We start from the raw sequence: 15683 nt of genomic DNA, 5'->3' as shown, positions 1-15683 counted from the left end.
CTAAATAACTCAGCAATCAAAAAGGAAGAAGAGAAATTAGAAAATATTTTGAATTAAAGGAAAATAAAAACATAACATATCAAAATTCATAGGATGCAGTTAAAGAAAGACTGAGAAGCAAATCTATGATATTAATGCTTACAAACTACTGGGAAAAAATAAGTTACAAAGATGTAATGTACAGCACAGGGAATACAGTCAATATCTTAAAATAACTCTGTATGGAGTATATGCTATGAAAATATTGTATTACTATGTATACATCTGAAACTAATAGAATATTGTTAAGTCAACTATACTTCAGTAAAAAATAAGATAAAAATAAATCAATAAAATAAAATAAGAAAAGGTGTCATATTAATGAGCTAACAAGCTCCAACCATAAGGAACTGGAAAAAAACGGGAAAAGAAATGGGAAGAGAGAGGTGCAACTTAACCCCAAAGCAAGAAGTAAGTAAAGATAAAAGCAAAAAATTAATAAAACTGAATACACAAAAATAGAGAAAACTCAATGAAACAAAATCTAGTTCTTTGAAATAAAAATATTAATACACTTGTAGCCAGACTGACAACAAAAGAGAAGATGAAATGGGGAACATTACTAAAGACCCTACAGATATAAAAAGGATAATAACAAAGTAATACAAACAACTTTATGTCCACAATTTAGAGGAAACAAATTCCCTGAAATACACAAACAACAAAAGCCACACAAACTACAAAAGCCACTCAAGAATAAATAACCTGAACAGTGTTATATCTACCAAAGAAACTGAATATATACATTTTAAAACTTAGTGGGAAAAACAAAAACAAAAAACTCCAACCCCATGTGGCTTCACTGGGAAATTCTACCAAACATTTAAGGAAGAAATAATACCAATTATACACAAACTTCTCCAATGGAAAAAAAGAAGAAACACTTCCAAGCTCATTTTACAAGGTCAGTATTACTCTTATACAAAACACACATACACAAAAAGATATTAAAACTGTAGATCAATATCCCATATGAACACAGATACAAAAAAATTCTCAACAATACATTATCAAATCAATCCCAGCAATATTTAAAAAGGATAATACACCATGACCAAGTGGGGTTTCTTCCCAAAAATGCGAGGTTGGTTTCATGGTCAAAAATCAACCAGCATAATTCACATTATCAACAGATAAAGAAGAAACACCATATAATCATCTAATTAAATGCCATAAAAACATTTGACAACATTCAACATCCATTCATGATTTTAAAAACCTCAGCAAATAGGAATAGCAGGGAATTTCTTCAAGATGATAAAGGGCATCTACAAAAACAAACAAACAACAAAAAATAAAACCTTATGTCTAACATTATGCTTAATGGTGAAAAACTAAATGCTCTTCCCCTAATATCAAGAACCAGGCAAGAATGCCACTCTCACCACTCCCATTTAACTCTGTATTTAGTGAAGGTTCTGGGCAATGTGATAAGGCAAGAAAAAGAAATAAAAGAACTATACAAATAAAACTGTTCTCTATATAGAGAAATAAAACATCTCTGTTCACTGACGACATGATTAGTTACAAAGAAATTCCCAAAGAATCTATTAAAATCCATTTAAAAGTGACTAGAATTAACTAGTAAATTTATGATAATCTCAGGCCACAAGGTCAATATAAAAATCAACTGCATAGTGCACAACAATGTGAATGTTATTATTTTATGTTATGTACATTTTACCACTTTTTTTTTTTTTTTTTTTTTTGGCAGTACGCAGGCCTCTCACTGTTGTGGCCTCTCCCGTTGCAGAGCACAGGCTCCGGATGTGCAGGCTCAGCGGCCATGGCTCACAGGCTTAGCCACTCCATGGCATGTGGGATCTTCCCGGACTGGGGCACGAACCCATGTCCCCTGCATCAGCAGGCGGACTCTCAACCACTGTGCCACCAGTACAGTACCACTTTTAATAACATCAAAAAATATGAAATAGGTACAGATCCATCAAAATATGTATAAGATCTGTAAAAACTAGAAACATCAATGAACAAAATTAAAGAACTAAATAAAGGAAGAGATAAGCTATGTTCATGGATTGGAAGATATCAATTTTCCCTAAACTTCCTGATAGACTTAATATAATCCTAATCAAAATCCCAGTAAGATATTTTGTAGAAATCAGGAAACTGATTCTATAATTTATATAGAAAATAAAACTAGAATAGCCAAAACAATTTTGAAGGGGAACAAAGTTGGAGGACTCACACATAACCTGATTACGAGACCATAAAGACCATGATTTCAATTCCATAAAGCCGTAATTATGAACACAGTGTGGTAATAGCAAAAGGACGGATACACAGATCAACAACAGAGTCTAGAAATATACCCACATTTGGTCAGTTGATTTCATATATGGTCAATTGCTTTCAACAAAGGTGCAAAGTCAATTAAATAGAGAAAGACGAGTCTTTTCAACGAATGGTGCTAGAATTTTTGGATATCCATATGGCAAGAAATGAATCTCAACCTCTACCTCACAGCATATAGAATTTCACTCAAAATGGATTATAGATTTAAAAGTATAGTAAAGTAAAACTATAATATATTTAGAAGAAAACAAGAGAAAATCTTTGTGACCTTGGATTAGGCAACACTTTGTAAGTAAAATACCAAACACATGAACCATAAAAGATGAAACTGATAAACTGGACTACTTCAAGATGTAACAACATCAGTTCTTCAAAAGATATTGTTAAGTCACTGAAAAGCCAAAGACAGAGAGAAAATATTTACAAACACATAGGTTATAAAAGTCCTATGTCCAGAATATATAAAAAACTCTCAACATTCAATAATGAGAAAACAAAAAAAATTTGATGGCCAAAGAGTGAACAATTAAAGAAGATATATGAATGACAAATAAGCACATGAAAAGGTGCTCAACATAGTTTGTCATTAGAGAAAAGTAAAATAAAACCACAATGAGATACTAATACACCCCTATTAGAATAGCTAAAAATAATAAAGAAACTCTCAATACCAATTACTGGTCATGATGGAAGGGAACTATTTGAAAAAGTCTGGGGAGTTCTTCCAAAGTTTACTTACCATTTGATCCAGCAATCCCACTTCTAGATAGTTACCCAAGAGAAATAAAAATTTATGATCCCACAGAATCCTAATGCAAATATTTATAGCAGCTTTATTCAGAATCTCCAAAACTAAAAACCAATCCATTGGTGAATGGATAAACTGTTAGAGCCACACAATGGAATACCATTCAGCAGTAAAAAGGAATGAATTACTAAATACATGAATAAATCTCAAATGCATTGTGCTACATGAAAGAAGCCAGTACTCCTTACTGTATGAACAGAAAACAGATCAGTCGTTACCAGAGGCTGGTGGTAGCATGCGGGGTAACTATAAAATGGTAAAAGGGAATTTTCTGGGATGATAGAATTCTTCTATAGCTTACTTGTGCTGGTGCTTACTAGATTGTATGCATTCTCAAAACTCAAAGAAGTATACACTAAAGTGGGTGAATTTTACTCTATATAATAATACATCAATAAACCTGACCAAAAAATCCTATCAATTAATTTACAATGATTTTATTCATATAAGCTAGGTCAGAGTTTCTCAAAGTATAGAATCAGCATTTCCAAAATCACCTTTAACACAGAGTACTTTATTAAAACCATAAATAATGGTTTCCACCTCAAACCAACTGAATTTCAGTCCTGTGAGCAGGGCTTGGAATCTTCATTTTTATAAAGCACGCTATGTGACCCTGAAACACACTGAAGTTTGAAAACCTCTTTGCCAGAGTATAAACCTTTTATTTTATTAAATGGGAACTGAAGTGTTCTGACAATTGAAACATAGTTTGGAGGTATAATCAAATTACATAGTAAAGGCTGACAGTAAAATCATATATTAAGATAAATGTTATTTATCTAATACTATATATTAAATACCATCATCTTCAAACATATTTCTTCTACAGAAAAAGTTGTACATGGGTATCTCACTCTTTACACACAAAAGCACACAAAGATAGATGAAATAATTAAATATAAGCATATAAAATCATAAAAATCCAGAAGAAAAGTAGAAATATTTGTTTTATAATGATACAGCCATAGGGAAGGCTTTCTAAAGACCAAAATCTAGAAGCCATAAGGGGAAAAACAATCCTAAAAATGACCACTTTAAAGTTAAACACAAAAAATAAAAACTGAAGACAATATAAAAATCCATCTTTACAATACATATAATAAAAAGTGAGTTTTCTTAAATTTACAAAGCTATCTTACAATCATTTAGGCCAACAAATCAAGTAAATCTATGTGCCAAGGAGTTTCTCAGAAAACAAAACAGAAATGACTATGACCTCTTCCTTTAGCTTCTCTTTCTCGCACTCTCCAAGCCCACCCTTTAACCCATCTGAGTAGTAAAAAGCAATTTCCTACACCCACTTCCCCATCACCGGTAAGTCTCAAGTGTGCCTGTGTGTATTACACCAAGACTTCCATAAAGGAGAATTCAGAGCTGTTGTTTTGTTTTGTTTTAATTTACAGCAATAAATTGCACTCAATTTCTAAATAGGCAGTTATATTAATTAATTTTTGGACTTAGGAGGATCCATATTCATTCTTACTGATTCATTCCTTAATTCTAATCTTATTAATATATTTTCTACTTTTGTTTCAACCATGTAATTAATTGCAATGGTAAATCCTGGAGAAGGATAACTCTTACAGAGGAGACATAGTATATATAGTGCTAGGATCTGTGATGAATTTGTTTCACTGAGATTCTCAAAATGGAAAAATCATTATTTCCAAGAAACAGAGCTCTACCTGAAGATCTAGTTATTTCAGCAAACCTGTAGATTAGTCCAATACTGGACAATTTAAAAAGACAACATGGGGCTTCCCTGGTGGCACAGTGGTTAAGAATCCGCCTGCCAATGCAGGGGACACGGGTTCGAGCCCTTGTCCGGGAAGATCCCACATGCCACGGAGCAACTAAGCCTGTGCGCCACAGCTACTGAGCCTGCGCTCTAGAGCTTGCAAGTCACAACTACTGAGCCCAAGTGCTGCAACTACTGAAGCCCGCACGCCTAGAGCCCATGCTCCGCAACAAGAGAAGCCACCACAATGGGGGGCCCGCGCACAGCAACGAAGAGGAGCCCCTGCTCAATGCAACTAGAGAAAGCCTGTGCGCAGCAACGAAGACCCAACACAGCCAAAAATAAAAATAAATAAAATAAATAAATTCATAAAAAAAATAAAAAGACGACATGAAATCTTTCATTTTACTAAATTCCATTCACAACCTTTCCCCCCAAACAACGTATCACTTGATTTTGCTCACCTCCTCTCCTGAAAGGTAATATGCTGCAAGTAGGCCTCCAATAAATCGAATGTTGACTTCAAACACAGACACCTCTGAATTCTGTGAAAACATATTGAAAATATTCACATATACATAAAGCTGTAAAGGTTTCAAAATATCTTCAATCCTTCATATGTTTCTCACAAACATGCTGGGGAGAATGGTTTTTTCCACTTTGTATGTCTTCGTTTCTCACGCAACTGCAATCTCACCTCCCATTTGTTAATGTTACTGAAACTCCTCTACTGCTGTCAGCACAGCTTCCTAATTGCCATAACCAATGGGCCATTTTCATGTGCCTTACATATTATTGTGAAATTATCAAGATATTTGATGCTATTGACTATTCTCCCTCATGAAAGCCTCTACTTCTTGAATTTTGGAAGTGTTCTCTCTACGGGTCCCTTTCTGTTCTAATCACTACACTATAACGTCCATTTTTACTTCTATCTCTCCTCATGAATTTTAAATGTTTTTCTAGTATATGTAACTTAATCAACGTTAAAGCAGGTACCAAAAAATAATGGCAAGATGATAGATTTTTCAATTAATAATGTTGAAAAAACTGACTCCTAGGTAATAACTGAAATAAAAAAGTAGAAAAAATGTGACAATATATCTATACTCCCTTGAGAAAGCAGGTACTTTGTAAGCATAAAATCAATAGCATTGATAACAAATGATGATAGAAGGACTTCAATTTCCCCATAATGAAAATTACCTATAAGAAAAAAAATCATGAACAAAATTAAAAGGCAAATGACAAACGGAACGAAATTTGCCACAAGTATAGCAGTATTAATAACCCTACCACATAGAGTCTATAGGTTTGTATTTAGATATGGATAAAGATATTGCTGAAGAAGATTCTAATGCATGGAAAGAAATTAGAAGTGGCAAAGAAAATAACCAAAGAATCCACAGAATATACAAAACTGACTAACAGAAAAATAACATTCATAATTAATTTTTAAGTAAAAATTAAAAGGAAATATATATTACCCTGAAGTCTTTCCAACATTCATAGGCAGAAGACATCATTTGCTAACACAAGCATAATTCTCTAATATAGAATTTTCACAATATAATGTAATTTTTTAATAACATAACTGTTATCCTACCCCATCCTCAAAAGCAAAGTGGTTTATACTACTTCATATATTCCCAATATATAGCATACTGCAGGGTACATAGTAGACATTCACTAAATATACAGAGGAAGGAAAAGAGGGAGAGAGGGCCTCTCTCCACTCCCTAGAACAATAATACCATCCTTACCCTCTTCTCAGCACTCTACTTATTCAGCACCATATAGTTACAGTGGTGAACCTTTTAAATCTAAAGTTAGCATAGGTTACTACTCTGTGCAAAACCTTACAATGACTTCTGGTTACACTCAGTAAAATGACTTACTAGACCCAACATAATCTGATTCCCCACAACCTCTCTGACATCATCTCCTACCAATGTCCCTCTGACTCACTTTTTTATTACCCAGTGGGTCTACCTGCTGTTTGAGAACTGTCAAACTCACTTCTGTGTCAGTCTTTATACTTTACCTGCAGATCTCTGAGCAAATTTCACTTAGAAAGTTTTTCTGACCACACAATATAAAATTGTGAAGTAACCCCTCATCACTAATATTCCTTACTCTGTACTATTTCCCCAATTAACACTTATCATCATCTGAATATTATATAATTCTCATTTGTAAAATTCATACCTTCCCTCACAGGAGACAGAAGATAAGAAAAGTTTCTAGAGGGAGAGAAGGGAGAGACTGAGGGAGAGGCATTATTCACAGGAGAAATGACTGAGAATCTTTCTAAATTGATGAAAACAAAAGTCCTCAGACTGATAAAACATGAGTCCTTTAAGGAATAGTCTAAATACAGAATGGTAATGGAATTACAGAACAACAAAGCAAAAACAAGAAAATGTTAAAACAAGGGGAAAAAAGACAGATTACCTTTTGAATATTAAACTGATAGCCTACTTTTCAATAGCATAACAGAAACAGGAAGACAATAGAACTGTATCTTTAAAAGGTTAAGAGAAAATAGTCATCAACCTCTAATTCTATACTCAGCTATAATATCTATTAGGAGAAAGCTTGGATCTCTCATATCCACATGGCTTCCCTTGGGTCTCTTCTCAGAAACGTCACCTTCAATAGCCAATGGATATAAAATAGCAACCTCTCACCACCACTTACTCCAATCCTACTTACTCTTCTTTAAGAGTAAGCACTTATCACTATCTGACATGCTATATTCAATATATCTTGAATATGTATTTACTGCTTTTCTCCTCAAACTAGAATAGAAACTAGTATAAACTAGAGATAAGACTCTGTTTTGTTAATTCCTGTATCCACAGATTTAGAACAGTGTCTGTCACAGAGAAGGCACTCAATAAATACATTTATTTATTTATTCATTACTTAATTTGGAAGTTTCAACTACAAGTTGGGACCAACTAGACAACAATTACACATAAGACAAGAGGGAGATGAGCTAAATTAAAGCATTCTAAGATCCTTATGTTTTTCAGAAGAAGGATAGAGAAAATGATTAATTTTAAACTTTGGTAAGTATACCTATTAAAATTTTAAGGGTAACCCCAAAATGAATGGAAATGGAAAGTATAAAGTCAAACTAGTAGAGGGAAAAAGAGACATGAAGTAATTTAATCCAAATAAGATAGACAGAAAATAAAGGCAAATGAGAAGTATAATAATGATATAGGTAGCAAAACAATGACTGAAGATTCAACTCTAAAAATATGTTATGCTAAATGTAAATATTTCAAGCTTAACAGTTAAAAGACTCCAAGATTGGATAAAAATAACAAAATCTAAATACGCACTATATGTAAAATATAGAGCTAAAACATATGACACAGAAAGGGTAAAAGTGAAAGAATGGAAAATGACTGTGCTGATTATTAAGCTATTTTTTCTCAGCTTCAAATCCATCCTTCTACACTCTACTTCAGTATACTGAAACTAGAACTATTCAAACGCATCTGGCTTCCTTATAAGCCCTGCTGATGACAGAAGGTTCTACAAAGGTCATACAAAGCTGAAGGAAGAAAAAGGAACTTATTCCTTCCAGTCTCCTTCTAGCTTCTGACAGTGTCAAACCAGCCATGGTTCTTCACCCTGGCGGTGGCAGGTGGTTCCAGGTTACAGTTCCCCTGCCACAGACACATTCCCCAAATCAGCCTCCTTGTGCCCTTCAGAGATACCAAGCTCTAACTAGGTACCCCCTCCTCAGAGGTCTGAGTCCCAGGTCTGAGAAGCCCCTTTTAAGAACTCCTAAGGTATCAAAAACAGAGTCCCAAGCTAGTAAATTTTAATGATCTCAACCTCTCCCCATTGTTCTCACAGTTCCAGGCATGGCAGCCATTTATTGTAGTTACTACCTCTTGTAATACCACAATGTTCCCTTTCTGTCTTTTCAGTGCCCCATTACTTGGTTAACAATTCTAAACACTAAATCCTCTAATTAAAAAAACTGTACAGTTCTGGTTCTTGATTGAGCCAACTGACACAATGATATACCAACCAATTATGAGGCATAATAAAGCTGCCATATTAACAAACAGGAGTATCTGAGATTCACAAATGCCAATTCTCGCCAAATCTATAAATTGAATGCAATCCTCATCAAAATTTCAACACAGTTTTTCCAGAGCTTAAAAGAAGAACTGAGAATTGCTAAGATAATTTCCTAGTAGAATAAGATCAGATATCAAGATTCAGCTATAGATATTAAGCTTTTCTTATAAAACTAGTTAAGAATATAATAAATATTTAGACTACTAAAATATTGATGTAGGGAATAAAGAGAAAAGCCAGTAGAAAAGAATAGAGTAATACAACTAATACATGACTAATGTGGCATGTATAAATAGTAGAGAAATAAATGTGCTAGGATCCATTGAGAGCTGCCTATCTTAACCTACCCACAAACTCAACTATGTAAGGACTAAAAACCTAAATGCAAAAGCAGAACTTTAGAACACTTAGAATTAAGTACAAGAATGTATCTTCATGACCTTGAAGTACATAATCTCTAAGAGCTACATAACTATACAGGGGAAAAACCCCTGTATTTCTCAATCCCCTTTTACAGTAAGGTGGGGCCACATGAGTTAGATTCACTCAATAATACACAAGCAAAAATGGGGTAACCAACTTCTGAGCAGTCACATATCTTTTCTCTACCCCTTCCTCCTTTATGCCACTGGAAGGTTTATCTACCTTATCTTGAGGAATCATCTTGTACCATGAGGTTGAAGCTTTATACTGAAGTTGACAGAATAATAAGACAAAGGATCCTAGGTCCTTGGTCATCGAGGAGCTACCCAAACCAGCCCTAAACTGTTTATCTTTGTACTTGACTTGCATGAAAGAGAAATGAACATGTATCTTGCTTAAGCTATTTTATACTAGATTTTCTGTCATTCACAGCCAAACCTAAACCTGATAATAAAAACTGTTCTGAGCTATGTCCAAAATGCTAAAATAATATAAAAGAAAGTAATCAGTTTTTGTCTAATTACCATCAGGAAAGGCTAATGATACAGAGTTTGAATGATACAGAGTTTGCCAAAGAGAAAAACAGATAAGGAGTGGCTTCTCACTACAGTCAGAAGGAACAGCAAGTAAAAATATCATGAAAGATGAAAATGAATATGACAAAATAGTCCACACATCTTTTAGGTGAAGACTGGTAACGAAGAAAATAACTGCTAACATTTACTGAACACTGAATATCTACCAGATTATTTCAAATAATCCTCACAATATTGCAATAGGATAGCAATTTTATGACAGGTTTAGAAAGAATAAGTAGCACTTACTTATAGGTAGGTTTCCCAAATATCACTAGAATTGTGACTGTGCTGGGCTTCAAACCTAAGGAGCACTACTTAACAACTATGCCAAAATGCTGGAAGGATGAGCATGTACCTAACTATGAAGGCGCTTCAAAACTGTGCCAAAGCCACAACACTGTAAATCAACTATACTTCAATTTAAAAAATAAAATAGATTTTTTAAAAAATGTTTAAAAAAACTGTGCCAATCATTATTTCTTTAAAAAATAATAAAACACTTAATATTTATAAAGTAATTTATGGTTTCCTGATGTTTCTAATTCAATGTGCTTTTTCTCCCTAACTCTTGCCTTAACACATGCAACACATTACCTTAAATGATAAGGGTAAGAAAAGGAAAAGGAAAATGGTGAGAAAGGGTGTTTATTTTACGCAAAAATTGAACAACTGACAATCGCAAAAGAAGAAGGGGGACTTAGGATTTCCTTAAACTGCTAGTATAACACTCAAAACTAGTGTTACAGTGTCTTTTCATAGTCAATGGAATAAATTATGAATTGTATACTCACCACGCTGAAATCAAGGTTGTTTTCGATCCATTTTTGCCCATCTCGGAATTCATCATGAAGTCCCATAATATAAAGGGTATCCAAAGCATCTACTATAGTAGCACCCATTTGTGAACTTCCTATATATGGGGGGAAAATGTCATTAAAAAGATGCCCTTCATACAAGGTCTATTTTAATTTTCTATAGTTAAAAAGTAAATCAGGACTTCCCTGGTGGCACAGTGGTTAAAAATCCGCCTGCCAATGCAGGGGACACGGGTTCAAGCCCTGGTCTGGGAAGATTCCACATGCCGTGGAGCAACTAAACCCGTGCGCCACAACTACTGAGTCTGCACTCTAGAGTCCGTGAGCCACAACTACTGGGCCCGTGTGCCACAACTACTGAAACCTATGAACCTAGAGCCTGTGCTCTGCAACAAGAGAAGCCACAGCAATGAGAAGCCCACACACCACAACCAAGAGTAGCCCCCGCTCACCGCAACTAGAGAAAGCCCCACGCAGCAACGAAGACCCAATGCAGCCAAAAATATAAATAAATAAATAAATAAATTGTTTTTAAAAAAAGTAAATCAAAGTAGAAATATAAGGATGAAAAAAATACTCAACATGGTTCACTTTTCCATAAGAATAGATAATATACATTGTTTAAAACATTTTCCTAAAGATGACACATTGATAACTAATAGGAAGATAAAGGAAAACTAAAATTATAATTCTCCTTAGTTTTCTTCCTGGTCAGAAAATGAGATCTATCTACTTAACTGAGATAGATTGGGGGGAAAAAATAAAGAGGATTAATTTAAGAAATGGGGACGGTGGTTCAAGATGATAAACTAAGTCATAAGACAACCAGGAACCATGCTCTTTTGGTACAAATTCATAGAAAGGTCAAAAAATATACTTAAAATAATACTAAAAGTATAACAAGGCTATATAACCGTGATGGAATATAAACTATAATAGTCCTTAACAATCAAAAAGCAGGTAGAACATATTTAAAAAGAAGTCATAAAATAAAATGTGAGTAGAGAAAATCAAAATAGTAAGATCTACCCATCTTCAAGAAAGAGATCATCTTGATCTTAAAAGAAAATGTTTCAGGGAGGGAGGAACTAATTCAACAAAGCTAGCCTAACTGATACCAAAAACAGATACTGTAAACACAAGAAAACAGAACAGGCCAATCCTACTAATGAATATAACTGCAAATATCCTGAATAAGATACTAGCAAGACAAATCTAGTAGTGTAGTAAAAGAACAAATAACATGGAGCAGCTGGGTCCTCCCTAACCCCAGGAATTCAACTATTATTTCTACCTTCTGAGAATGAAAATCACCCACACAGCTTATTGTCTACATTAACATGACTTTACTGTTACACTGTCTTCATCAACATGAGTTTACTCTTCCAGAAAACTCTTGCTCAGAAAGAGAGAAGCTGCAAAATAAGTTATTGTTGATTCCAGGAACTTCGTGAAAGATCCATCAACTCTTTAACAGAAAGTATCAAATGATGGTTAACACTCTAAAACTCTAAACCTCTTGCCTCCAAATTCTCCACTCACCAATCCAAAACTATTATATCATGATCCTTACCCAATCATAACCAAGCCATAATCAACCATAACTCTCCAACTGAAAGGCCCTTGTTAAACAAGACTTAAAATCTCAATATATATCTCAACTTTGTCCTTCCTCGTCTGACAGGCTTACTATGGCTCTGGTGAGGTAGTGATCTCCCTTACCATGGTAAGCATTAAACTGAGCTTTGTCTTATCAACAAGTTATCTTGGTGATATTTTAGGAGTCAGCATTCGACACTACTTAGGTTCACATTTTCCATTTAGTATTCCTTCTTTTCTTTCCTTTTTAATTCCGTTCCTTTTTCTCCTAAATAAATAGTGTTTTCTTGTGATGGTTTAAGGCTATACAAATTTGTTCTTATAATGACTGTCCTCAACCTACATCACATTTTCTTATTCATGTGCTCCTAATAATTTCTTCAACTTATCAAGAAGTATATCTTCCCACTAATAAAACAAGTACTACACCACACTCTGATAAATCCCTTGGTCTTCTCTCCACTCAGTTCCCTTCATGTTGATATTAACTGGGTTATTACAGACATACTTTCCCTTTTCTTTTCTTGTTCCTCAGCTTTTAATTAAGATAATAAAAATTTTATCAAGCTATTGATAGTCACCCATATATCCCTATCTCTTGCATAATCATCTGAATTAAATATGTACCTCTTTTTATTTTTGTATTTTGTCCACAATATCATCCTTATTTTAAATCCTTAGGAGTCCCTGTTTTTGTTCTTATTTCAATTTTTATAGGTAGTTATGCTCAGTTCTCTAGTTATTTATTTAGCTCTGTAAGTGCATGCTCCTCTAAGGTGCTGACTACTCTGAAATGGAAAAAGGCCTGACCCACATATTTATACCAATTCTAGTTGGTTCCACAAGGAGAGGTTTGTGCCACGAGCTAAACAGTACAACGAAGAAAAAGGCAAAACTGAAATTACTGGCTATCACTGTGAGTGCTTATCTAGACAACTCAAGGTTTCAACTGGAAAAAATTAAAGGGTCTAAAACTACACTTGGGTCAAATAAGAATTAAAATATGACACAAAAGAATATATAAAGCATTAATAAAGATTTATTACAAGAACATAGGAGTCAACTGAACCAGTTCTCTGAGAAAAACTCATAACTTAAAAATTGTATACTATTTAATGAGAACAAATGAAAATGTTCTACTAAGAAAATAAGAAAAAGAATGATAAACTTGAGCAACGAAGTAGAAGAATCAGAAAAGCTAACGAAATAAATGAATTAGGAATAAAGAAAACTGTCAAAATAATAAATTCAAGAGATGGTTCTATGAAAAGAACTATACAATAAATCTAGGACCAACTGACTTTTTAAAAGTAGTCATGTGAATATAAAAACACAAAAAAAGGAATTGAGAGTATATTAAAAGGCAGATACAAAGGAAATTAAGAAAACTATTTTTAAAAAAGCCTAATTTAGCCATATCGTCCCAATAAATTTGAAAATGAGTGGAGTTGACAATTTTCTAAGAAAATAGGTATTATTTTGACTTATGAAAAAGGAAACAGAAAATCTAGATAAGCAGACCAAGAAACAGGAAATTGAGAAATTTTCAAAGAGCTACACACTATAAAAGTATCACACTCTAGAAGTTTCATAGAATAAATTCTACTTTAATTTTAAGGATGATAACTTCGACATAAATTTTGATAGAACATAGGAAAAGAAAGCTTAAAATTCAACTTAACGAATTCTGCATACCACTGATGCAAAAATATAATTTAGTAAGAAAAATAAAACTATTATCTGATCTCACTCATGAGCATCCTGGAAATATTTAGGAACAGGCTTGCTGGGGGGTATAGTAAGTTTGTGTTTATGAGAGACTGACAAACTGCTCTCCAGAGTGTACCACTGTATACTCCCAGCAGCAATGTATGAGAGGTCTAGTTGTTCCATCATCCTTCTCAGTATTTGACATTGTTGGTCTTTTTAATTTTATTCATTCTACTGGGTATGCAGGATTTCGCATTGTGGTTTGAATTTTAATTTCCCTGGTGACTGATGTGCTTATTGGGTACTCATTTACTTTCTTTGGTGAATTATTGGTGAATTATTTATATATTCTGAATACATCCTTATACATGTATCACAAATATTTTCTCCAATTCTGGGGCTTGCTTTTTCATTTCCTTAATGTCTTCTGGAAAGCAGAAATTTTTTATTTTCATGAACTCCAATTTAGCAATTTTTTTTCTTAATGGTTTATTCCTTTTGTATTTTAAAAATTCTTTGCTCACCTCAAGGTCACAAAGATTTTCTCAAATATATACATATATATATATTTTTTTTGCGTTACGCGGGCCTCTCTCACTGTTGTGGCCTCTCCCGTTGCGGAGCACAGGCTCCAGACGCGCAGGCTCAGCGGCCATGGCTCACGGGCCCAGCTGCTCCGCAGCATGTGGGATCTTCCCGGACTGGGGCATGAACCCGTGTCCCCTGCATCGGCAGGCGGACTCTCAACCACTGCGCCACCAGGGAAGCCCTCAAATATTTTTTACTGGAAGTTTTATACTTTAAGTTTTTATCTTTAGATCTATGATTCATTTCAAGTTCATTTTTCTATACAATGTTGAAGAGTTAAGGTTTTTATTTTTCTATATGAATATATAACTGACCCAACACCACTTATTAGAAAGACTTACCTATAACCCACTGAAAGCACCCTTGTTGAAAATCAATTAAAAATGTATGTGCAGTTCTATTTCTATTCTTTTCCAGTGACCTCTATGTCTATCTTTATGCTAAAACCATACTGTCCTCATTACTGAAGATTTACAGTAAATCGTAGAATCAAGTAGTGTAAATCCTTCAACTTTGTTCTTTTTTAAAAATTATTTTGATTATTGTACATACTTTGTGTTTTCATACAGATTTTAGAATCAGCCTATCAATTTATGTGGAAAGGTCATTTTTACTTAGATTGCTTTAAATCTAAATATGGATTTCAAGAGAACTAACATCTCAACAATACCGAGTATTCCAACTCATACAGGCATCTCTCTCCTTTAAGTCCTTTTAAATTTCTTTCAATAATCACAGTTTTCAGTGTACAGACTTTGCACATAGTTTGTTAAATTCATCCACATGTACTTCATATTTTTATGCTACTGCAAATGGTATTATTTTAAAATTGTACTTATAACTGTTTATTGCTAGTATCTAGAAATATAATTTATTTTGTATATCAAACTTGTATCATATGGCCTCATTACTAAATTTGTTTTCATTCTAGTACTTTTTTATTGTTGTTTGGTAGATTCCCT

General features: G+C 33.8%; 1 protein-coding gene across 1 annotated transcript in view; it reads right to left on the bottom strand.

Moving 5' to 3' along the window:
* Positions 1-15683, bottom strand: part of MAN1A2 (mannosidase alpha class 1A member 2) — a 161232-nt gene that overhangs the window by 75765 nt on the left and 69784 nt on the right. The window contains exons 4-5 of the mRNA XM_079931821.1: positions 10801-10919; positions 5366-5446 (exon numbers count right to left, since the gene is read on the bottom strand). Of these exons, the coding sequence (XP_079787947.1) occupies positions 5366-5446; positions 10801-10919 (200 nt within the window). The remainder of the gene's footprint in view (positions 1-5365; positions 5447-10800; positions 10920-15683) is intronic.

This window comes from Stenella coeruleoalba, assembly GCF_951394435.1.
Source record: "Stenella coeruleoalba genome assembly, chromosome: 1".
In the NCBI taxonomy this organism is placed as follows: Eukaryota; Metazoa; Chordata; class Mammalia; order Artiodactyla; family Delphinidae; genus Stenella; species Stenella coeruleoalba.
The sequence above is the reverse complement of the archived record's forward strand: the minus strand, read 5'-3'. Positions and strand labels throughout refer to the sequence as shown.